This window comes from Labrus bergylta, chromosome 5 (assembly GCF_963930695.1).
Source record: "Labrus bergylta chromosome 5, fLabBer1.1, whole genome shotgun sequence".
In the NCBI taxonomy this organism is placed as follows: domain Eukaryota; kingdom Metazoa; phylum Chordata; class Actinopteri; order Labriformes; family Labridae; genus Labrus; species Labrus bergylta.
Genome location: NC_089199.1, coordinates 10,698,544 through 10,723,347, shown reverse-complemented (window position 1 = coordinate 10,723,347; position 24,804 = coordinate 10,698,544). Strand labels below are relative to the sequence as shown.

General features: G+C 42.2%; 1 protein-coding gene across 1 annotated transcript in view; it reads right to left on the bottom strand.

Annotated features, from left to right (window-relative positions):
- foxj3 (forkhead box J3) overlaps window positions 1-24,804 on the bottom strand; it is a 78,227-nt gene that overhangs the window by 11,154 nt on the left and 42,269 nt on the right. Inside the window, exons 3-6 of the mRNA XM_020628996.3 lie at window positions 10,378-10,452; window positions 7,371-7,454; window positions 5,807-5,908; window positions 1,900-2,028 (exon numbers count right to left, since the gene is read on the bottom strand). Coding sequence (XP_020484652.1) covers window positions 1,900-2,028; window positions 5,807-5,908; window positions 7,371-7,454; window positions 10,378-10,452 — 390 coding nt within the window. The remainder of the gene's footprint in view (window positions 1-1,899; window positions 2,029-5,806; window positions 5,909-7,370; window positions 7,455-10,377; window positions 10,453-24,804) is intronic.

Sequence of the window (24,804 nt, the reverse complement as noted above, 5' to 3'; positions counted from 1 at the left end):
ATGTGCCACTCACACAACATGTATAGAGCAATTAGACAGAGTGCAGTAATGTAGGTCAGCAGTCAATGCCTTGGTTCACATAGCATTAAGAGACCAAATGGAATGGACACAAACCCAATACTCCGGTGGCCAGGCAAAATGTATTTAAAACAAAATCAATACCAATAGCTTGTACAAATAAGCAGCCGTTTTATCCATGTATTTGTGTGGGCAGTCGATGTTATGCACTGCCCCTGGGTGTGAGACAGAGAGCAGTGTTCCCTCCAGCAAGAAGTTTGTCTACAAGATTCATCACAGCAAGGGCAGCGATGCAAAACCCATTGCTATTTCTCAAAGCAGAATCCGACCTGTGTCCACTGTGGGCTAGCATTACAAGAGAGGCCACGTCCAATTTTTGATCTTTGCATTTTCCTCTTACAAGATGTGGGCAGGCTGCTGAAGAGCATGGCTCACAGTCTGGCTTGGGTAAGAGTGAGGAGGTGATAATAAAGCCAGAGTGTTTACTGTGAGCTGCTGCTTCGGCTGCGAGAGAAGAGAGAGAGAGAGAGAGAGAGAGAGCACATCCATCAGGCAGAGCCGATCGATGCCCAGAGCCTGAAGCAGGGAGCACTCGAGGATGCGGGAGGACCACACCAAAGAGGGGGCATCTCTGGTGGGAGGACATCAGAAGAAGCGCTTTTCTTTGTCTGGCTTCCAGGAGCGTGCACATTTTTCTCTGTTTCCCTTAACCCCCTTCCTGATGTTTTATTCCAGCGCATGTCCACCCTGAACTGCGGTCTATTGCTGGGTACGGCTGGCTCCTCAAAAGAAACTCTCCTGGGGCTTTCTGATCAGATGAAATATGGTACACAGTACACTTTCTAAGTCCTGCGGTGTTTCTTTTCCATTCATTAGTTACCGGGGCTTCCCTACAGCTTGAACATTTTGAATAAAATGATAATTTATAATTTGGCTTTAGCAGCTCCTGCTAAAAAAAGATCATCATCACCACCAAATTTATACAAATATCCTGTTAAAATTATTCAGCTGAGAGGCTTTCATCAGTTGCAATCTGACAACCAGTATCCTGCTCTATTTTTTAACCCTTTAAGTGACCTTCCGCAAGTATACAGTGAACTGTTTATTTCAGGGAGGCAACAGAGGACTTGACTTGTCCTGTATGTGTACCAGGGCTTTATCTAGATCGAAGTGTGCATATCAAAAAAAGAAGGCTTCACAGGTTCACATCAGGACCATTCACCGACTACGGTTTGACTGGGTCAACATTACATTTTATCTTGATGGGTCTTGAAGTCTGTCTGTCAATAAGTAAAAAACCTGAACCATTCAGGATAAACATGCCATCAGTTCTGATCAAATAGAGACGAAAAACAGAATTTAGGACCGTCTTTCTGGTTTTTTTTTTTCAGATAAATCAAATATCTGCTCCTAGAGCTTATCATCCTTGAGCGTTCTCCTCCGACTTGCTTTATTGTTCTAACGTACCAAGATGTTGGTTACCATGTTTGTGTTACACGCAACAGAGCTAGCTTGATAAATACAAAAGTTTGTTGCACATCTTTAGCATCTCACACAAAGCCAAATGGGTGTTAGAAAGCTTTGATATTTGACAAGTTGCAGCCAAAACTCTTGCATTCTCCATAAAATCGAGGTAAACAGAGAAATGATGTATGACGGGCAACACATGTCGACAGCAAAACTAAAAACTGGGAACATTGCATTTCACAGTCAAAATTTCAACCCATAGACCACCTGGGTACCCCAAATTGTTTTTGCTTGTGGAAAATGAATGTATTTAAATTATGTCTGGGTAGGTTTTTACATTCAACCGGAAATTGACATAGTCTGAGCCTTAAAACGTGTCCCATCAGAGTGATGTCTCTATGAGCTTGTTCTTACCCCTGTATAGCTGTGCACACTGCCCACACTGTTGAGATTGACGGAAGCCAGACTCTGATCGGACAGGCTGTTGTTAAGGCTGCTTCTTGGACTATCACTACCCTCCTGGTCTGTGTTGTATAACGCCACCTGGAACACAGAAATGTACATTAGCTTATGCTCTATCTTAAATGCACGCACACACACTTAACACACACACACACACACACAAGGTAATGCAGGTTAGCATCATTGGTATGAATCATAATGGTGTGAAGTTATAAAATATATTTTTTTGACTACAGTTTTGAAATGTAAAGCCCGAGCATGCATGTGCGTGTGTGCATGTGTATGTGTGTGTGTGTGTGTGTGTGTGTGTGTGTGTGTGTGTGTGTGTGTGTTTTGCATACATTAAAATGACATAAATGCACAGCACTTTCTTTTCACTTGATTTAGAACGTGTGGGTGATTCAAGGTGCTACTCCTCATTCACCGCAGTCTCTAAGGGGTCCCAGCTGAACTTGTAAAGGGGTCTGGAGACAGCTGAGACATTCCCATCACTAAAGGTCACACTACTGGCTATGTCAGCCACATCTGCTCACCAAGCGCAAACCCATTTGGGACAGCTAACAAAGGATTTCAGTGCATCCCAGACACTGACCTTTCAATATAGCAGCAAAACTAGCCGAAGCACTTCAGGACGACAATCTTAATTATCGTCTCACAAGGTTAAGTCTTCCCACCCTTCCCGAATAAAGTGCGGCGTCAGACAATTAAGCTTATAGTAAAAAGAACGATGCAGATAATTAAATTAATGATACCCACAGAGAATAGCCCATGTGTTGAGTTATATATTGTGATTGAGGAATGGCAGTAATGCACTGATGGTGTCAGAGTGGAAGAGAGCATGGCATTCTGAGACTGGTGTGAGTGCTTGTGTCTGTGTGTGTCTGTCCATGACTGAGTACAGCATGGTGGCTTCTGCTCATCACTGTGAGTGGAACAGAGCGGGCTCTGTGCTCAGCACAATGAGACAGCAGTGGCAGCAGCCTTCAGGCGGGCAAATTGGTCGGGCCCTGCCCAGCACCCTGCCTCTCTCTGAGCAGAGGCAGACTGAAGCCTCTTGTCTCTCTGTTGAAGCGCTGCAAGCTTCCACAGAGGCCGCAAGGAGGCAAGGAAACCAAGGCAGCCCTAACTGCCTTCTCTGCCCTGGCTGATTGGCCGGCTGACTAACATGCTGGTACGAATCCAGGAAGCACACATGCAGAGAGAGAGCGTCCGATCATATTAAGCTTTTAATATGGAGCTTGGCTCCTGAGCTGCTGGAATGAGATAGAAATTCAAAAACAGAGCACTCGTGCTGAATCCAGGCAACAACACATTGTACAAGCGAGAGGGAAGAGGAAGAGTAGAATAGAAGGGTTCTAAGAGAAGCTCATTAGGCAACTCTAGCCTTCTTCCACTCAGTGCAGGCTTGGCTCTAGTGTTCATTAGCATGAAGGGGAACTCAATGAGCAGCTAAGACTGAAGGCTTAAGCACAACTACCGAATCAGCGCTACAATGCTAATCAAAAGCAGCATGCCACAGAAATATAACTGTTATGTGTAATGAAGTCATAAAACAGGCTTTAAGCCTAAATCTCTCACCACAATCTATTTTTACTCGCCTCACCCGTAAAGTGTGATGATTTGAAAACCTTGCTGCTGTGTGGTTTACGCCAGCCCTCGAGAACCCTCAGTGAAGACGCCCACTCAAGCCTGCGCTGTCACAGACATTCATCCAGTCCCTTCTAACCCATACATGTAGAAATACATACACACCCTATAGATGGGCAAAAGGTAGGCTAACACACACACATCAACAAAGCCACAGACAGAGGCAGGCATGCTTATACAGGCAGGCGCAGCTTCACAATAAATACTGTGTACAGTGTTTGCTAGCAGGCTGACTATTATTAGCATTGAATTAAGTAGAAAGCCAGAGGTGTCTTTTACACGGAGGCCTAATCTGGAGCATGAGACATGGATTATGAAATCAAAGCAAGATTGGCCAGGTGTCTCCAACAATGCCAGCTAGTGTTCAGCACAATCCCTGCATGAGGAGTGAATAGTAAGGGAGAGGCGGAGGGAGAAACGGGGAGAAGAGGATGGAAAAAAAGGGCCAGACTATTTATCAGCAAACACACTTCCAACAATCCTCTCTTTCCCTTCATCATCACACTTCAGTGCCAAGTCTTCATCACATTCTTGCCAATGTTTAGGGCTGTCTACGAACATAACCTTAGGGTGCAGGGGGGGGGGGGGGGGGTTCTGAGTCTGCGAGAAAGGCATAAGAAGAAGAGCTGGGAAGGACAATCTTGTGAGGAATGTCTGACAGGAGAGAGAGAAAAAGAGATTCTTGCTGGTTCAGTAGTCGTCTTGCCAGCGTCTCCCATTGGTCTATGTGAGAAGGCGGGAATGAGGGAGAGAGACTGGAATAGAAAAGGAGGGAGAAAAAAACATAGAGGGAATTCCTGTGGCTTGGCACACTGCGCCGAAAGAGGCGTGGCCTGTCCTGTGTTTACAGTGTAAGACAGTGAGAAACAAGCTCTCTCAAAGGAGTTAGGGCCTCAGATCTGTTTCAATTAAACTCTGTCTTCTGTAACACTTTTTGTGACAATCAGGTGAACAAAACGAATCAAAACCTCCTGTCATCTCGTCATGGTATCACACAGTTGGCATGTTTGTGTGCTGTTTTAATGTTTTCTGCAAGTTGCTATTCTGACTTATCTGACTGGAGGTATTTGATGGCAGAAGTCCAAACTCTAAACTGTCAGCTCTTTACATTAGGGCCTCATTATGCTGTCACTGCTGGAGGAGACTGGTGATGCGGCAAGTGCTTGTTTGTAGCAATCAGAGAGGAAAAAGGGTCATCTTTCTCCACACTTAGGCCCATGAATCTGTCGGCTGCAGCAACATGAAAAACGACATGTTCTCCATGGAAGCAGCCTTAAGCTACTCGCCACTGACACATTCGTCAAAACAAGCTGAAACACTCTGTAACATACTCTACATGCATGTACACACAAGTAAGAACACACCCGACATATGCACAGACTTTCATGCTCTCGTCACACACATACACACACGCTAACTCCTCTTCACTTTGAACACCCCTGTTCACATTAAACCCTTTTTTTGTAACGCTTGCAGCAAATGAATAAGCCACTCTTGTAGGCTTTTTAAAAGTACACCTGAGAGCTGCCCCCACTGGGCTCAGAGGATGAGAGCTTAAGGTTAAAAAGCCTATTTAAATTTCAGAGTGAGCGACACACACTCACAGCTAACAGCTAGCAATCCCTGCAGCTTTGCTTTGTGATGTACAAGTGTTTCCAGGCTTTAGCACATATTTAAAAAATAAATAAATAAAATGGCTACAGAGAGCAGACAGAACAAGCAGCAGGGGTTGGTCATCTGTAGTTTGGATGCTTAAGGTGGTCACAGCCTGAGAAACGCGACTCTGGGCGTCAACCTCAACTTCAGGTGCGAATACAGAAAGGCTATACAGCGTGCTCTGTATTGTATTGCAAGTCTGCAAGGGAATGTGTAAGGTCTATCAGGTTGCTGAGCCCTAAGTATCAGTGTGGGCATCATGTTTCCGTGCTGGTGATAACAAGAGCCTGCTGCCTGTTTTTGTAGAGGAAAAAGGTGCTGCAGTGCAGAGAGTTGTGTATTTTGGTGTGGGTTGCATTGCAGAGAAGCTTTAGGCATATGCGCATGTGCTTTTGTGAGTGTGTTGATGTGTGTATGTGTATCTCCCCTCCACTAGAGTGCTCCTCTCTCTGTGGGGAATAGTGCTGTAGGTGGTTGGAGAAGTGGGTGGGGTCAGGGTGCAGCCGTGTAGCCAGGTGTGTGTTGGAGCTGGAGGCTGGATGGCTGGTTGTAGTACCTTGTTAGTCACAGTGTTGATTGCCAGCGTTGGAGAGGCACTTCCAGAGATCATACACTCCATCCCCAAAGACTCAGACTCCAGGCTGTACGGCGTAGAAGCCTGTGGGGGTTGGGGGCGGGGTGTGGAGGCAGACAAAAAAATAATAATTCAACACCATCCAATTATTAAACACATGAGATCCCACTGCAGGTTGCAAAGAAATACCTGCATTATGTTTGTGACAAATCTTCTGCTCAGACCAAATACGTACCTCTTAAAAAATAGAACTATATTCATATGACAGAGTAACACCTTTATTTAGGTCACCTTTGAACTGTGCTTTCTGAGAAGATGTAGACAGCCCCCATCCCCAATCCTCACCTTCTACCCAAACATACAGTGCATACTCACAAACACACACACACACACACACACACACACACACACACAAAAGCACATGCCCTTGTCTTGGTGTATAGGCGCACTGTTGAGAGAGATAACTCTGGCATGCCTGTCTCCCAAAACTGCTTACTGTAAGAGGATTGGCTGCCAACAATACCATTTTTAATTCATGATAAACATAAATGAGATTTCACAAACTCTCACTTTCAATGTCTGAGACTCTTAATGGAATGCCTGTAGGCAGACAGTGTCTAGAGGGGGAGGAGGAGGAGGGGTTGGCTCAGCGCACGAGTCTTACAGAAAACACACTCCTCACTGGGTGCGTTCTTTTGTGTCATGCTCAAATGAACGGAACTGCATCAGGAGAGATTTAGCTGAAACTCTTGCAGAGCTGCATAATAAAAAATAATGCACTCTTCCTGTACCTTTGCATTTGTTGTATATAAAATCTCATGGCAGCAAAGAGACACGGTTGGTTGAATGGATGTGATAGTATTTCGCTGCTGTAGGGCGACTACGTCAACAGCATGTTAAGTTTTAGTTGTCTCTGCGCTTGTGTATGTGTGTGTTAGAGACAATGGCGTGTACTAGCGTGTGAGGAAAGAATCCTCCTTTTATCGTAGCCTCTGGTCATCCACAATGTGGGGAAAAGGAAGACAAGAGCCTGATGTGTCGGGATGCCCCAGGGCCAGGTCAATCTGAGCGCCTCACTTAAACCTACAGCTGTACGTAACGTTGGATGAAACTCATCAATAATTAAAGACAAAAGCTCCCCCTCAGAATAGCCGGTGCACAGCTCTACATTAATTGATGTTTGTTAAAAAAAGTGAGTGCAGAATGTAATGTATGTAATGGCTGCCTGGGGCATAGTTTATTAATAAGGACCCCACTTCATGACAGGCTAGCAAAGCAGCATGGAGAGGCAGTTACATAAAGACTGGACATGAGACTCCTACTGAGTCTGCGTGTGTGTGTGTGTTTTAGTTTGCATGTGTGCAAATTGGAGAAAGTGGGAGAGAAAGGAAAGCAAAAGTAAAAGAAAACTGAGGCAGACACAGAGACACGGAGGCACAAATAAATCCTGAACCAAGTAGAGATGGAGGCAGAAGCTTTGATAAAAAACAGCATATGTAGAGAAATGTGTTTTCTTTGCACAATTGTCTCTCCTCCTCACACTCACCCGCTCTCCAGACCGCGGCCTCTTCTTTGGCCGTGTAGGCAAGGAGTCCTCCTTTGGGTTTGTGTCGATGGCCCAGTAAGAGCCCTGCAGACAGAACAAACACCTGTGAGCTGATTAAACATAAAAGATTGCTTTTTTTCCTGTGACAACCCCACGACAAACAGACATTTCCTCTCTGACATGACAGGACAAAAAGCACCAGGGCTCTTTTTGGCACTAAAACATTGTTTAAAAATCGGAGGCCTCGTCTGCTCTGCTACAGTCTGTTCTATCAGCTTGTATTTGAGTTGATAGCTGTGAGTTTGTGCGGCGTGTGGGTGGGCTTTGTTAGTAGGAAAGGCTCGGCTTTTCCTCCTCTGCGGCTGCTCCTCAATGAGAGGCTGTTGAGGGCAGTTGGTGGTGGTGAAATGCTAAGCCTTTCCTGAAGCAGTACTTCCCCAGCCTCAGGTACTGAGTCAGACCGCTGTTGCCAAGGATGAAGGCTCCACAGTCTCAGCTCAGGAATCGAGGCGAGCTAGCCCTGCCGCATTGCTTTCTTCTAAGGTCTGAGCGGGGCTAATCAAGAAGTGAACAGTTGGGGCTGGCTCTGGGGCTGCAGCTAGCAATTCCACAACCAGTCTGCATTATTTATCTTTGCATTCGGCCTTGTTTAATTTATTTTTCACCGTGTTCCTCTTCGAAACCAACAGGAACACAGCTTACAGTACAGATTTTTACCCTAAGGCCCTGAGAATTTGGAATTTATTTTTAATATTTCATATGGCCCTCGATAAAATCTCAATTGTCGAGAGAAAGTGAGATCAGGACCTTTAAAATTACTTCCTAAGCAAGGCAAATAATTGTTATTTCCACAAAATTCTCTGAACAACAGGAGAGGCCATAGAACAAGCTGTATCTCAAGTAACTATAGAAATACCACTGCCTACACAATGGTTTGTTCTTGTAAAAGCAAGAAAATCTCTTATTTTCACAGCTCACAAACACAACTGCTGCAGTTGTTAAAACGAAAAGCCAGGGTTGGCCTATATTTGTCAGGGGTAAAAATTACAAGTTTTAATATGTGTGAGGCTTTGGGGTCAATTAACATTTCCTCAGAGACTTAGGGAATAATTCATAGCACAATCAACCAAAGAGGAAGAAACATCTTGTATCGATGTTGGCAACAAAAAATGTAGCAGAAACCTCATTACACAGCGCATGTTTTCTACAGAAAGCTTCATTGAAGAATGTATGAAAGGTGAGAAAAAAATTATCTCTATGTGATCCATCGCTGTGATGATATGCTGGGGTTAATTGCAGGGTTTCAAATTGCAGATGTTTCAAAATGAGGAGTCACAGAAACAAAGCCAGTCTTAGTGGTGTTCCTTTTAATTGGGGGGGGGGGGGGGCACATTAAGTTAACCCTCATGGGAGGGTAGTTTCTGTATTTCCCTGCACCCACCCTCAGAGAGTTGAAGGAAAAAAATATAAAGAGTCATTAAATTATTCACAAATATACTGAAAAATACTGTAGCAAACCCAAGCGGAGTCCATGGAGTCTAGGGCAAAAACAATGCAACGCCACAGCATGTTTTGAAGCCATAAAACAAAGGCGGCTCTAGGATCTTTGCAAAAAAAGAGAGAGATCCTGATAACAGAGAAGCCATCAGCTCATAAATGATGCTGCTTATTTACATACATCAACGTAAATTATGTTCCCCTTTTGTGTGTAAATATAGAAAGGACGCACAAAACATGAACACTGGTCTTACTGGAAGTCCAGTGTGAGAGTAAGACCAATTAAAAAGGAAGATTATTGATGGTAGTCATCACTGGCTGCATTTCTACCTGAGGTAGACGAGCGATGTTTGTGTGTACAATACCGACTGTCATCTCTTATACCATCTCAGAGAGAGAGAGAGCGACATGACTCTCCTATCTCATCCAAGCAGCAGTTCTCATATTCCTGCCACATTACAATATTGATGCAACATATCAAGAGCGGCTAGCGCCTCTTTGAAGTTGTCTTCGGGGGGGATGGGAGTGAGGAAAATTCCAAATTAAACATTAAGGATGCGAGCATGTTGGCCATGCATTTGGAATGGGATCCATACAGCAATAGATTATTTTGTATTTAGTGGAGCAGCTCCCAGGAGTGTCAATATCAGAGGATTACAGCAAAACATGAAATTAGCATTCAGTCCCCATCCCCTACACTGCTAGGCGTAACTCTTGATGCATGTGTTGGGGTGTGTGTGTGTGTGTGCGTGTGCGTGTTTGTGAGCACACAAGCATGTGTAATTATTTGTGTGGTTCCTGAAGCATATGTAGCGTATGCTCCGACAGTGCCGGGATGAAATCTGGGTTAGGCTACATATGGTTAGACCTATGCACACCATCATACTAAATATAGGCCCATAGGTTCCCTCTTCATAAAGTACTCAGTGGATGCTATTTATCAGGTGGATGTCGCTACAGATTGTGGAGGAAATCGAGCTGAATAGGCAATTCTAGGTGGTCCTACTGAGATTCAAATGTCAAATTAACATGTATAACTTGCAGATTCTTATACTGAGAAGAAAAATGGAGACGGCAGAGTGGAGAGGAAATCCGGTCTATATTTTTTACTCATTTGGATAAACTTAAGAAACTACTTCAGTGGCTTAGGATTGTGGGAAATGACCTGACTTCTACCCTGTAATGGCCCCATCTCTACCAGTCTTTGACTTTTGCCTTCCCTCACCCACATCTGTTGTCTGTGCTGGTCAAAAAATAAGTAGTCTCTCCTTACATTTCAAAATACAATTGTGTGGGGGTGGAAGGTTCATAGTAGATTACGATCATGCCATGCATTTCCAGACCGTCAGAGTCCTGGCACTCATTCAAAAGTAAAATTTTTCCATCTGAGATAGATTATAAACACCAACAAAACTGTATATCCTGCCAGCTGAGAAATTAAACATTTTCTTCTCTTATTATTCTTTTCATGATTACATACAAGTGTCTTGTTTGTAACTGAAAGTCTCACCTTTCCCGGGTCATCTTTGGAGCGAGGCACTTTGAGAAAACACTTGTTCAACGACAGATTGTGCCTTATTGAGTTCTGTAGGGGGAAACAGAGAAAGAGAGAGAGAAGAGCGTTGAGGTAAAACACATTTCAGAAATCAGTTTACACAAAGTCTGAAGTGTTTGAGTGTGAAGAAACATCACTGCCAGCAGCAACAAGGGCAAACAACTTGTTGGCATTTACTGTATAGTTTAGATTTAGTCACAGATTCTTTCATCAAGGTCCGCTTGTTTTAGTGGCATTAGATCTGGCCTATACCTCTGTCCAGATTTCATGCCACACGCTTTATACACAAGCATAGTCTGTGTACAAAGCCACAAGGAAGCAATATCTTTCATCGATGTCCAACAAACTGCAGTCTGGTTACACAAATATATCGAATTCCTCTGGTGCCAAAAATAGGAGCCAGAAGGAATCCCACACTGGGATGGATGCTGATAGCAGGGCCTGATATTAATTAATGCTTCAGCGAGCTCCTGTGGGGGCAGGAAATAAATTATGTAGATCATTCTGAAAGTTAACTCATTACAGTGTTACAAGCTACTCCATAGCGCTGAAGAGGGAGGTTCATCCAGCTGCCTGATTGGGGGAGGCGGGTGGGTTGAAGTAGCCACAAGGGCCGGAGAGCGATGCTCCAGGCCTGGGTTAACCAGCTACTGCGAGGCCCTCAGAACCAGCTGGAGGCAGGCCAGCTGAGGGGCTTACAAGAGCCAATGGATGCACACGCTTCCCCACTCCACTTTATGGAGTGGTATTGACAGATGGCCACACTGAAAAGCTGTAGGATCCTCTGATGAGTTTAACGGATGCAGGAGATGAGTAGAGGCACAGAGGAGGGAGAGAGAGAGAGAGAGAGAGAGAGAGAGAGAGAGAGAGAGAGACAGAGACAGAGACAGAGAGATACTGACAGACAGAGAGAGAGAGAGAGAGAGACAGGGAGAGAGAGAGAGGCCTCCAAGTGCAAAAGATGGGAGCTGCTTGTTCAACAGTATAGGCAATTATGCCACAGGAGGGATGATAATGACAGCCTCGTTGTAATGCTGTCAATCTCGACAGTTAAATCACTCTGAAATGCCAATGCAATCTAGATGAAGTCGAACACTGTTCTCCAGCAGAAAATATAGAGGGGGAAACTGGTGCCATAGTCAAAATAATTCCCTTCTAAAGCCAGAAGGGAATATTTTCTGAAAGTGAAACCCAACCCAAAATCTATCTTTTGAGTATCAAACATTGAGCATCCCCGTAGGCTTGAAAAGCAGTTCTAAACAGGCTGCAGTTTGCTCCTTCACTAAGAATCTATGTTACAATGGATCCCCTGAAACTTATTCACGACATTGGCTCCCTATTGCAGTTGATGTTCAAGAATGTGGTGCAGTGATGTTACCAAACACGACACTCTAACGCTTGTGCATACAGTCACTGACCTCAGTTAAGGCTATACTCTTCCCTGGACTCAATGTCGGCCATAGTGCAAACTCACATTTCCTTATATCTAATTTCTAATAATTTCTTAAGCAGCTATACTTTGTGAAAATATATTTTTTTGTTTCTTTAAGAGATTCGCCATTCAAAAATGTTGACATCTCCCTCCTCTCATTTCAAGGTCAATCAAATTGAATATAAATTTCCTGGGCATATAAGTCTGAATAAATGATTGTTTTGGACAACATCCCAAAGTTTTCAGGGTGTAGGTCATATGTCTTGTACAGTAGAACTTTAGAAAAAAGACTCATCCACCTCTCTCTGCTGTATATCTGTCTGCTCAAATATACAGCTAAAGCAGTTTTGTCCAACTCACAATATGGCCTATTCTGAATCTGGATAACTCAAAAGTAAGTGTTTAAAGTGTGGGCAATGCATTTGATTGTACAGAAAGATGTGCTGGAATAATTAGGTTCTGTCACAATTTCATCCAAAATAAATGAAACAAATGCATGATAATCATTATCAAAATAGCATTTAGTTTCTGCCCTTAAAGACTGCAGGGTTTATTGTTCAATGCTCAAAAGATTTAGGGTGGAGTATCCTCTGTATAACTGAATGGAGGAAATTGACTCCTTACAGAAAAAGACAACAGTGTAAAACACAATAGACAAGGTAATTGAAGCCACGGACTTACAAGTCACATACCAGCAGGTTTTTCTGCATCTTTGCAAAAAGATTTTAAAAAGCCTGAATAGAATGAACTTGAAATAAAAAAAAAGCTACTTTTTTGGATTGAATAATAACCTAATAGTAAAAATTCAGGGTGACATCTTTGAATGTCTAATAATGTGAAAAATATATTTCATTAAAAATGAAATAAAACACCAAATCAGTAAATCTTAATGTTAGGCAGTAGAACCGGATGATCACCAGTTCAAGTCCCGGCACGGACCAAGTCCGGAAATTGGTCTGGTAGCTGGAGAGGTGCCAGTCCACTTCCTGAGCACTGCCGAGGTGCCCTTGAGCAAAAGGCACCTAACCCCAAAACTGCTCTGGAGCGCTCCCTGTGGGCAGCCCCCTCACTCTGACCCCTCTCCATTAATGCATGTACATAGGATCCTGTTGGTGCATGTGTGTGTATTTCAGACTGTGTGTGTAGCATGTTCATTAAACAGAGTGTAAAACCGAATTTCCCCTTGCAGGGTTAACAAAGTATAAATTATTATTATCATTATTATTATTATTATTAATAATAATAAATAGTTGTCATATAAAACACTGAACCATTACAGCCTCTCTTACCAGAATATATTTATGCAATGGTTTGAATCTACAATATATATAATCTATCAGATTTTCCAAACTAGATATGAAGAGACTTCGGCTAGCACTGCAATCAGAAGTCACTGTGGTCTGAAGGCAATCGAGCCACAATGTAGAAAAGTCGAATCTGTAGAATCAGATCCTTAAGTCGCAAAGACTTGAGAGATGTTTCTTAACTTAGTAACACCTGCAGAAAAGAATGGAGGAATGATAGTGAGCTGGTGGTTGTGGGATTAAGGGGCTTGTGGATGTAGTACACATAATGATCATTTATAGATCCTCTTTCTTATCCTGAACTTGGCCAGGCTTTCTTTACACATGCTACAGTAACAGCACCATTGTGCAGGTTGTGTCCTTTCAGCCATGCTATCTCTCTCCTTGTCACAGTTCTACAATATGAATAAAACACTGTGAACGTAGAATGTGATCATGCATAGTGGATGGCGACAAACAGATACAGGGCTCTCAGTTTAGCCAGCCTTTGCTACTTAAAAACCCAGAGACTTGTTCAACAGGGACAACTGAGCGTGTGGGTGTGTGTGATGCAAGCTATACAATGCCACACACACTTAAACACTTTATGGCTTTTTCCTCCACAGTCAGAGGAGTGTGTGTGTGTGTGTGTGTGTGTGTGTGTGTGTGTGTGTGTGTGTGTGTGTGTGTGTGTGTGTGTGTCACAGAGAGGTGGCTCTATCCATTAAGAACCTTCTGCAGGGCCTAAATCATTGATACAGTGAAGCAGCCAAGGCCCCCCCCGCTACATTAGAAGTTTACTATTTAATGAACTCTGCCTGATCTCCTCTCCTGCTGACAGGCCCTGTGCCCACCATGTCCCATATTATGTCAGATAAACTCTCTCTGCTGCTTTAGACACATCTGTGATGTGAAGTTAACAAGCTGTGGGTCATTTGTAGGCGAAGAAATGAACCAGAACAAAAGGGGGAAGAAAAAGTATGATGGCAGCAGCGTCAGTGGCTGTATTTGATAAATCTTGTTGTATTTGCAGAGAAGGAGGGAGAGCAATGGAAACATTAAGCCTGATTACTGCTATTATTAATTATAACCAATATGTCAGCAATTAAGAAGAGCCTCCTTAGATATACCATCAAAATCGGTTTTGGAACAAAGTATTAGCTTTAAGCCAGCAGGCTAAGTTGATCTAAGTGCAGTACAGTGCAGAGGGAATTGAAGTAGGTGGAAGAGGTCAGAGGGTGTGAGGGGTGGTACACAAAGTGAGTCAGACAGAGCTCACTGCAGGGGTCCTGCCCAAGTGCTGCCCAGCATCTACCTGCAACCCCCACAGAGCACTTCATATCCAACCTCAGCACAGGCCTGAGTGCGTGTTCATGTGTGTATGTACGTGGGATGCCTCCTACACACCTTAAAAAACCACGCACACACACTGGAACGTGTCTCCTAACAAATGGCGGTGATTTAACACACCAGGACAGCAGTGGAGGCGTAAGCAGCTCCGCCCTTGCTGCCCCCCCTGCTGAGGAGCGCTGCGGCTCAGCAGAAGGGCCGCTAGGGGAAAGTAGGTCAGGCTGACCTCTGCGCTCGGCGTGTCAAACGTTCAGAGTGAGCTAAAGGGACAGGCCATGTCAGAGCCCTGCTCCTCACAGCTGGGGAGGAGGAGGCTCCCTGTGCACTCGGTCAGGAACCCAAGGGAGCAAGCTCGGCACGCTGGGACAGACACATGTATGCATGCGTACCTGTTATGACATGGGGACGAACACCAGCATCCGAAGGAGAGGAAGAGTCACACTGTAGTCCAATGTGGATAAATCAATGCCCTCGCAGGTTCCTGGCCTTCCCACATTCACAAGATATTCCGAAACTTTACGCCTCTGGACTTAAAGTGTGCGGGGGCTCTAACAAGCTAACACACACATGGCCCACAACCAACACAAAGCAACTTCAGGCACTAGTCAACTGTGTGAGTTGACTTGAAAAACACTTAAAACAACCTAGAGGTACTCCTAAAGTGATAAGCTCTATTTCTAAATGGAGGCAAACTTAAATCTGGCTGGAATTGTCTTTGTGATCAAAGTCTTCTCCCTAGCATTGCTGTGTGTGGTAAATAAGCAGGAAACAGTGATTCATTAACACAATGACTCCTGCAACAGGTGCTGCTCAGAAAGACAAATACTCCAAATGGAAATTATTCCCAGTTCAATTTAAGTTTTCCAATAGAAAGGAGAGTTTGGTATAAAAGCAAAAGGAATCCAAATTTAAAGCTCAGAGCAAAGCAGGTTAGCTTAGCTGAAAGTGACCATTCACAGACCCTGTCCATATTAAGTACTTAGTAGAAGCAAATGACAAATGACAATGACAAAAAATATTATAACTCTATATGTGTCTCTACAGAGTAGCAAATAAAGACAAACTAAAGCAAACATTCATGCAAGTACAACACCAAGAGGATAGGACTTCAACTCATAACTGACTGGGCAGCACGTCCAACTGATGGAGTTATATGAAAGAATTAAGCCACCACTGAGAAAGAGGCTTCAGAACTGTTCAGAAATACAGAAATGAGCTCAACTGGATGACAGAATGGTAAGAGGGAGGGAGAGAAAAAACAGTTCAGTGGCTGGCCGAGTAAAGCAAGCTTAAGAATCCAAAAGGGCAGAAAGACCTGTAGGCTGGTTACGTTTTGATGATCCTGGATAGTTTTTATCATTTGATGGGATTTTTGCTAAAAAAAAAAAATAGTGGGTTTTTTCGTGTATAGACGACTGAAATCACTGTGTAAAAATGAATTTATCATACAATGGAGTAATAACTTATCAAATTACAGAGCATTTCCTGCTCCACGCTGGAGGAGTGCTGCAGTTTCCACCTCTCGGATGTAGTGTTGAAATATTGGAATTTTCTTTATCAGACTTATTAACCAATTTATAAAAAAAGGAGACATCAGAGGTGGAAAAAATGAATTGATAAATCAACACACACGATAGATAGATAGATATATTCATTCACTCAATTTCTTTAAGTGTTAAAACAAGTGTTAAAAAATATCTTACTTCTAGTATTTAACTTGTGACAGATCCTAGGATTATGAAACTCATGACTCTTATTTGAAACCTGTAATGCAAAAGTTCTAAATACCTCCACAATTGACATTTTCATTGACAAGACAGCAGAGAAAGAAGAACCAAACACAAAAGAAATAGGGGAAAGACAAAAAGAAAAGGTTGAAGTAAGGAGCAGTATGAACTGAGTGCATCAAGCAAACCCAGAATAAAGGAATGGGGAGGTGATTCAGTAGAGATACAGCTACACACAGACACACAGACACACAGACACACACACACAGACACACACACACACACACAGGTAGATTACTGTATTTTTAGGCCTTTGTTATTTCTATGGACCCTGTGACATGCCCACCAACACAGAACATACTCCTCAGCCTCGGGGATCTGCACCGAGGCCACGGAATGTAGCACCTTCGCTGTCTATTTGTAGTGGGTGTGGGAAGGCATGTGGGATGCCACAGCATTCGCTCAGCAGTCTTAAAAAAAAAAAAATTTGGACACACATGCACAGGTAGAGAAAGGTAAGTTCGTTCAGGTGCAATCACTAGAAGATTTAATCCTGTAAGGTGTGAGAGGGGCGGTGTGACCTTAAGGCCCTCATCAGAGCGAGTCTCTTTTGAGTGACCGGCTGAAAACCTGCTGAGTGATGACAAAAGAGTGCCATCGCTGAATGAGTCTGCTTTGCATTTACTATTTTGATCATTTGAAACAAATGTAACCTCCTGTTTTACAATTCAGATCATGACAAAATCTTCCCTTTAAAAGCTCCACTATAGTGACACTAAAGTAGTATGAAAAAAATACATTAAGCCTCTATTAAAAGATTTATTTAATTCTATTTAGCACTTCTAAAGCCCTACTGACTACACTGACCCCTCCCCCACCAACACTATACTGTCAGACTCAAGAAGTCTGCTAACACACTCGCCGCATAGCAAAGCTACCAAGAGAGCGAAAGAGCACACTCCAATACCAATGAAGTCAGCTGTAACGATTTTCAACTGGATTTTTTTTTTTAACTATCTTCAAAGGCATTTGATCTGCTCCCTTGGCATCTAGTAGTAATGTGTTGGCATGCTAGGTTTAAACCCGTAAGTCTCTGATCTTTATTCACTTGTATGTAGTTTTAATAAAACATGTTTGCTTGCCTGCCGCAGAAAAATACATGTGAAGGAGAAATCTGTCATAAATATAATAACCTGTTACTCCGTGCTAGGAGGGCTATACGTCTACGTCTATAACACACAGACCAAAAGAAATAAGCAATCCAGGAAAATCTAAATGATTGCTAACTTTTGCTATCTAGACTCAGGTCATCTTGTGTAGCACTCTGAGGTATTATAGTAATTAAAACTCAACAGGCACTTCTGCAGAAGGAGATGACACTATAGGGAAATTGTATTTTCTCCCCCTCCTTCAACAATGAACATTTGGCTAAATTAAACCCATTTTTCACAAGCAGGCTAATATAATGAGGGCAATACTTGCAAGAAAGAAATTAGCTTAATAAGCGATTACATGTGTGGACTCAAAAGGAACATGTTATCAGGAAAAGTGAGCACAATGATGGCAATAATCAGATTCTTGGAATTATTTTCTTCAGGATTTTTCAAAAGCTACAGAGGGCAATTAATGAATATTAAAGCAAGGAGGAGAGAAAAAGGAGAATAAAAGCTATCAAAGTTCCCCGGCCCCAACAGGGGAGCCAATTGAGATGACAACTGAGGTCATGTGGTTTACATCCGCCTCCACAGGTGTAGCGTTTCCAGATGCCAGCTCTATACATTCAAACTGCAGGAAAGGTAAAGAGGACAGACAAACGGGAGGCGGCAGGTACAAAACGTGCGTCATCAGTGAAAAAAAAGCATTAATTTTAGATAAATACAGATGTCTAAGGCAACACTACGCTGATAACAGCGGTAAGCCCTTTTAGATGAAGCCATCTACATATTAACCACTGTCAGATACATATTAACCATGGAAGTCAGCAAACATATAGTAAAGGCAGGAGTTGAGCTTTGCTGCCCATTCTGATAATGTAGAATCATCCAGAACACCAAGTAAGCAAAGAAAGCCAACTTTATATCTGCCAAGTAATTTTGCTAAGGGTAAACCAAGGATACTGCATCCTATGGAGCTCAGACAATGCATCGAGCCCAAACAAAACCCTGCAGTCCTCTAGTGGCATATAAGAAGTTTATGAATGCTGCACCAAGGATGTTCTCTTTTCAACAGCAGCACTGGGGTTAGAGACCAAAAGCTCCAATATAAATGTTCTGAACTCAATCTCGCTCAGACGCATGCACCCATATTCCCTCCCCTGCCTGCTTTGTTGCTGCAAGGCCAACCTTGGAATGGACCTGCAGAAATTCACAGAAAGAAAAAAAAAAACTTCTGCATTATTTTCGAGGTGCACTTGAGGTTACAGCCCGGGCTTGAATGCTACGTTTGAAATTCGAGCATTCCCCTTATAAATTGGGAGGCAGTCACTGCAGATTTGAAAAGCTATGGGGGAAAAAATCACTTAATGCAACACTGAATGGCGGGTCACACTACAACAGAAGCCCTGAGCCACTCTTATGAGGCCTGTTTGAGCACAGTCCTTCAGAGAACTATCTGTCTTTGTCTCTCTTCCTCTTTTGCCGATATTTGTGTCTCTCCCACTCTGTCTCACCCCCTCGCTCAGAGCCAAACTGCACACAGTCAAAGCGCTTTGTACAACCTCTGGTGGTGTTATACTGCAGCATGCAGAACTGAAGCATTATTACATTAAGTGGATTATTTCAGAACATCTGCGACCTTTGAAAGGGTTATCACTGGCAATGAACCAAGAAGAATTCAGGAGAAATGATGATGGAGCACAGGCCTTGTTGAAAATTGGCAGCGATAGAGTGAAAGATAATGCTGTTGAACACTAAACCGGTCAATACAACACAGCAGATAACACTGGAACAAAAAGGTTAAGACACGGCAAACTAAAATCTAGTAAGAAAAATAAAAGTGCAACATTCACTGAAAGAAATCAAGAATCAGACGAGCGTTTACGCCAGGATTATCTGAGTGGTCCCAATAGTACTTTCTATAGAGGTTACTCTTCCATCCATCAAAACTTTTGCTCTTGTAAAGTGATTCAAATTGTAATATTAACAGTTTAAAATATATCAGCCCTTTACTAAACAATTACTAAAGACATTTTTCTGTAATTTTGAGGAGAAAGTTCCCCCCTCGACCTCTGCATCGCACCAACGTAAACCCTTTGGTGCTATAGTTTAAAATGATTGTCCAGGGGAACTGTCGCATTGATTGGGTTATACATGATGTCCATGTTGCGTAGTCATGCTTGTGCTCCTGCACGAGCAACAGTACCGTGAAGAAGCCCACCTGATCCAACCGTGCCAGGACCAAGGAAGTGCACTGTGCACACTAGTAAAAAAAAACAAAAAAAAAACTGGACTATGGGAATCAACGTGATTGGACACGGTAAGGATTGTCTAGTGTGAGTGCACTCTTAATTTGAGAATACCGAAACAATCTGCAATTCACATAATCTGATAAAATGATTTTCTGCTACAATTTGCAAAAACACACAATTAAATATTCATATAGGTATTCATATTGATTTTATAAAAGATGGATGGATGCAGGGAGGATGAAGTCATTGGAAATGTTAAGGTGGTCATTGTAGCATCAAAGCTTGGGCTTAAGTCAATCGGTCTATCTACTCACATGTACCGAGCGGTCATCATAAGCCATATCTGCCTTAAGGAAACAAAAATAATTGACAGACTCTCAAATGTGGAAAAATAACACAGAGCACATATTGTGTGCTCGGCCACCCGAGACAGACCAGGAAACTGGTGCTGTATAGACTGACAATATCAGCAGAAGAGCCTCCTTGCACAGCGCTGAAAACTGAGTGTGGTTGTTGCACTTTCTTCCTGTGCTACACAGAGCTCTTTCTCTCTCCCTTCCTCCTCCACTGCAGAGGCAGCACAAGGCCATGAAAGATTGGAGGCAAAGTGACGTCCTCCGGTTTATCCTCCCTGAAAGCCTTCGCATGCTCTCAGTTCCACATGAGGGATCTGATGAAAGCCGTTTGTCAGTATGCCACTTAATTATCAGCCAGAAGAGGAGCCTCTGATGCTATCCTCTGACAATGGCTCACAGCAGCCTGCTGACTACAGTGCCCACTAACAATGAAGAACTGACTGCAGCTACTAATGGTGACGGGGTAGTGCCAACTGTCCACTTAAGAGTTAGACAAATTAAGTAACAGCTCTGAAAGCTTTTTGTGTACTGCTTCAATGTAGATTATCTTCTTTAAAAGGCTTAAATAGCAATAATATATTTTTTGTATTCAGATGTAAAATGTATGACTTGATATTTAGAGGACAAAATGCAAAACAAGACAAGTCCTCCTGAAAATGCTATATTGAGCAAAAAAAATACTGAGACATTTTGACCTTTTATTTGTCTGCACGTTGACACAAACATTATAGGGCTTATGCTGCTGCTCAATATGCAAGTTGCCATAAGACTGCAAATGAATACAACAATCACATGCACTCCTTAACCTTCAGTTTTTGCATATCTTTTTGTTTTGTCTGCTGAGAAGCAAGCCGTAAATAAAGCTATAGAACACCTCGCTTTCAGTGCAGGCGGATTACAAAATATATAAAAATGTAAGTTGAAAATGGTTCTACATTGGAAACAAATGTGGTATTTGAAATGAATTAAGGTTGCAAACAAATCATGTTCACTGTCAATAAATCTGTTGACTAGTTTCTTATTTAATTAATTAATTATTTGTTTGTTTGATTAAATGTAAAAAAAAGACCAAGATTGAGCAAATTGAGTGAAACTGGTTAATTAAGTATCTAAATCGCAGGTGATACATTTTTATTTGATAGTAACCAGCTAATATAATGAATAATAAATAAATAGTTGAAATAATCAACTAAGTAAATGTATAGGCAGAAATTACCTAAGATATTTCAGTTTTGGTTGTGGCAACAAGAAGTTATTCTGCCACCAATCAATATTATATGCATTCCGACCCCTGCTCTGTGGCCACCAAGTTTTATGGTCATACTAATAATGTTTTAGTTCTGTCCTGATGTGTCACAGTTAAGGTCTGCTGTGTTAAGCTGCATTATATCGCCTTTTAAAAAATGTTTAGACAAAAGTTTGAACAGCAAATCAAATGTATGCCATCAGAGGTTGATGGACAGTGCTAAGAATTTTAGCATGAGCACCATTCATGTCCTGGAGGATATCATCTCCCTCTGCTTCAAATACTAGTCCCCTGAATGTTAGATGTTCAGTAGCAAAAGGTGACCATCAGCTTTTTAAAGGGTTTGAACTTATAATCAGTTATGTCAATTCTTTCCTTTTCTACATTCATCCCCAATGCAACTGACTACTACACAAGCAGAAAAAAATACCATCATCCCCATTAATCTGATCAGATACCTAGCTTTCCATTTGCAAAGAACATCACTGTACAAGTCCATGACAGTCACAGGGTGATGACTCAGTGTAACCTTGGACTCCCAGCAGTAACCTATCAGCAGGGAGTAAATCCACAAAGGAATGGCATGAAGCAGCTGCTCACGTTAAATCACTGCTATACTCACACTAACAAACCCCAGAGAAAGCCTAAGGGAAGCTTCTTTTTTTGTAATATGTATTAGATTTGATTTTCTTCTGAAAGGAATCACAGACTCACCCTACAGTCCATTAGCCAAGTTAATGCAGAGCTGCCAGACTTGCTGACCCATTAATAATACATTGGCATTGGTCAAAATAGGCCAGACACCTCCGTGCACCCCTTCATCCCTCTACACGGCCACATTAATGGACTAATTCAGATGCAATTAACTGGTGGGGAAAGGCTGTGGCCTTGTGGCTGCTGGAGCACAGGCTGAAGGGCTTACAGCCAAGGCTTGGATTATAATCACTACGAGCACACACATGAACATACACACACACACAAAGCAATTTACATACTACTGGAAAGGAGCCAACATGTTTCTAGTGAAACTGAATGTAGCTTTTACCACTGAATGGATACCAGAAAACAAATGAAAAATAATGAATATCATTTACACCAGTCATCATATTTATCTCTATGAATACAGTTTATAAGAGGCTCGTGGTTAAATTCTGTTTTGCTAAAATACTATTCCACCAATTAAACCTACAATAACAGATTTTCAAGGCTATTTGGAGGAAGTGAAATTGAGCTGTGAACCTAACACTTTCTCATTATCACCAGCAAACATGTCCAGTTGATGCAAAGTCACTTCAGCATCCTGTTGCCATGATGCATTCCCTCTACGAATATAAAGCCATTATTTATCCTTCTTTAAACTCCGTCAAGGTTTACATCACCTGCCAAGAACATTTTCTAGATATTTAGCTGCTGATTTTCTGACTATGTCGTCTGTAATTTGTAAATTATAAGTCAGATGCTTCTATGTAGATAACATAAAAACAAAAGATTTGCCCAAGAACACAGCAGCAAAATGAACCAAAACAGGATAATAATAATAATAATAATAATAATAATAATAATAGGATAATTGATTCCTCTGTGCTTTACCATTTATCATTTTTTTGATCAATAATATTGACAAGTACTAAAGCTTTAAAACACTAAAGATTATAAGTTAACCTTTAACACAAAGCTGCTGTAAGTAAAAGAAAAAAGGGCACTGTCTAGATTGCACACATTCATTGGAAATGTTTCGGTACCTGCACACTATCTGACACCCAATATTGGGTGTGTAGGACTTGTATTTTTGTTTTTTCGGGTATTGTAACAGGTTTCAACATCCTTAGATTATTTTAGTATCTTATCTGTTTAAAATTCTTGTATTGTGACAACTCAACTTGAAAGTCTTAGAACAGACAGGGGACAATCAGGTGAGGGTTTTTTTTATTTTAATTTTTCTAATTAAAGTACTACTGTGATCTACTGTCAATTTAAAAACATCAATCAATTGTTTCATCTTTAAATATCAATAATGTAGCCTGTGAAAACTGCTCATGGTACTGCATGTGACAACGAAGTGTAAAGTGTGAAATGCTTACGCTGCCCTACTTTGAGATTGAATTTCCTTATTTTGTGTGTGTGCGTGTGTATATTTGTGCTTTACAGCAAATTTCATTCAATAATGTGGCTGCTCTTAGAGAATTTGACGTTGACAAATGAGCAATTACAGGAGTGATATTCACGTGTCACATCTGTGGCCGGCATGACCTGCGATTAGCCCTACTGATGCTGAATGTGAGATGCGAGAGCTGCGCCTGTCAACATAGGCGCCTAGGCAAGCAGTGCAGCCCGCTCTGGCATGTCATCCATCACTGGTTCCACTCGGCTGCCACAGCTGTGTCACTGTCCCCCCTCTCACAGACCGCTGACCCCACTGAGGACGCAGCAGCAGGACGATCAAATATCTCTCTGGGATTACAGACAGTTATCCTGCTTCACTGACAAGTCAGAGGACATAAAAACCCTTTACAACATATCCTCTGCCATGCTGACATCTTTATCAATAGGCAGCGTTTAATGCAAGGAAGGAAAGACACATGGCTGCCGCATTCATTCAAAAAAGAGCAGGGATTGTGAAGGGCAGAGGGAGGACATTTACTGTGTTAGGCTAAAACAGGGGTGACGCAGGTTAAACTATTGCCAAAGTTTGAAACAAAGATGATATGAAATTAAAACAGTCAGATGTGTTCCAAGATAATTTCTTGCCATGCAGATTTCATCAAAATGACATTCATCTGAGCCAGTCTACTCTTTTTCTGAAATCCCCTATCAGATATGATTGACCCACAGTCTGGCTGTAAGGCAGCTTTGCTGAGCTCCCAGTCGCTCTAAGTGGATATGCAGCAGTGGGCTCTACTCCGTCAAGCTACAGACCTCTGACCCTATCAGCAGTCTCAGGTTGCTGTATACTTTTTTTAAAAGATCCTTCTCCAGCTTCTGCTAATTAGTCCTGCAGCTTTCTTTTCCTTTCATTACCAAAAAGGAAACGCTGCTTGTATGCCACAGCGCTGGCAGATAAATTAGCTGCACGCTTCACAGGAGGCAACCGTTCTTCAGGGAGAGCAGGCTACCTTAATTATGAATATTATTAATTACATAAAAAAAAAACAAGCAAGGAGAAATTAAAAATAAAAATAAATCAATCACAAAGATATTTGTGAGAATTGAATCACACCTTGTTTACCTCGAACAGTGGTGAGATTTATATTTTTAAGCAGACAGTAGCAGCAGTCGGAGGCAGCTTACATGAATTTAACAGGGCAGATTCAGTGTTAAAGGCTGATTCCAAAAACTCTGCTCTATTTATAGCATGCAGAATACATCGGCGTACCACACTCCTTTCTCTGCCTCATTGTCCAGGTGAAAAAATCAGTGCACATACAAGAGGATATGTTAAAAGGTACCATCTGTGAGTCCAATATAAACCCAGGTAGCCTGATATTCATGCTGAAATGTTATTTTGGTAATACGACTTCATTATTCACTCAGATGTTCCCTTCATGATATCAGCTTCAGACAGGAAGGGATCTTATTGTACTC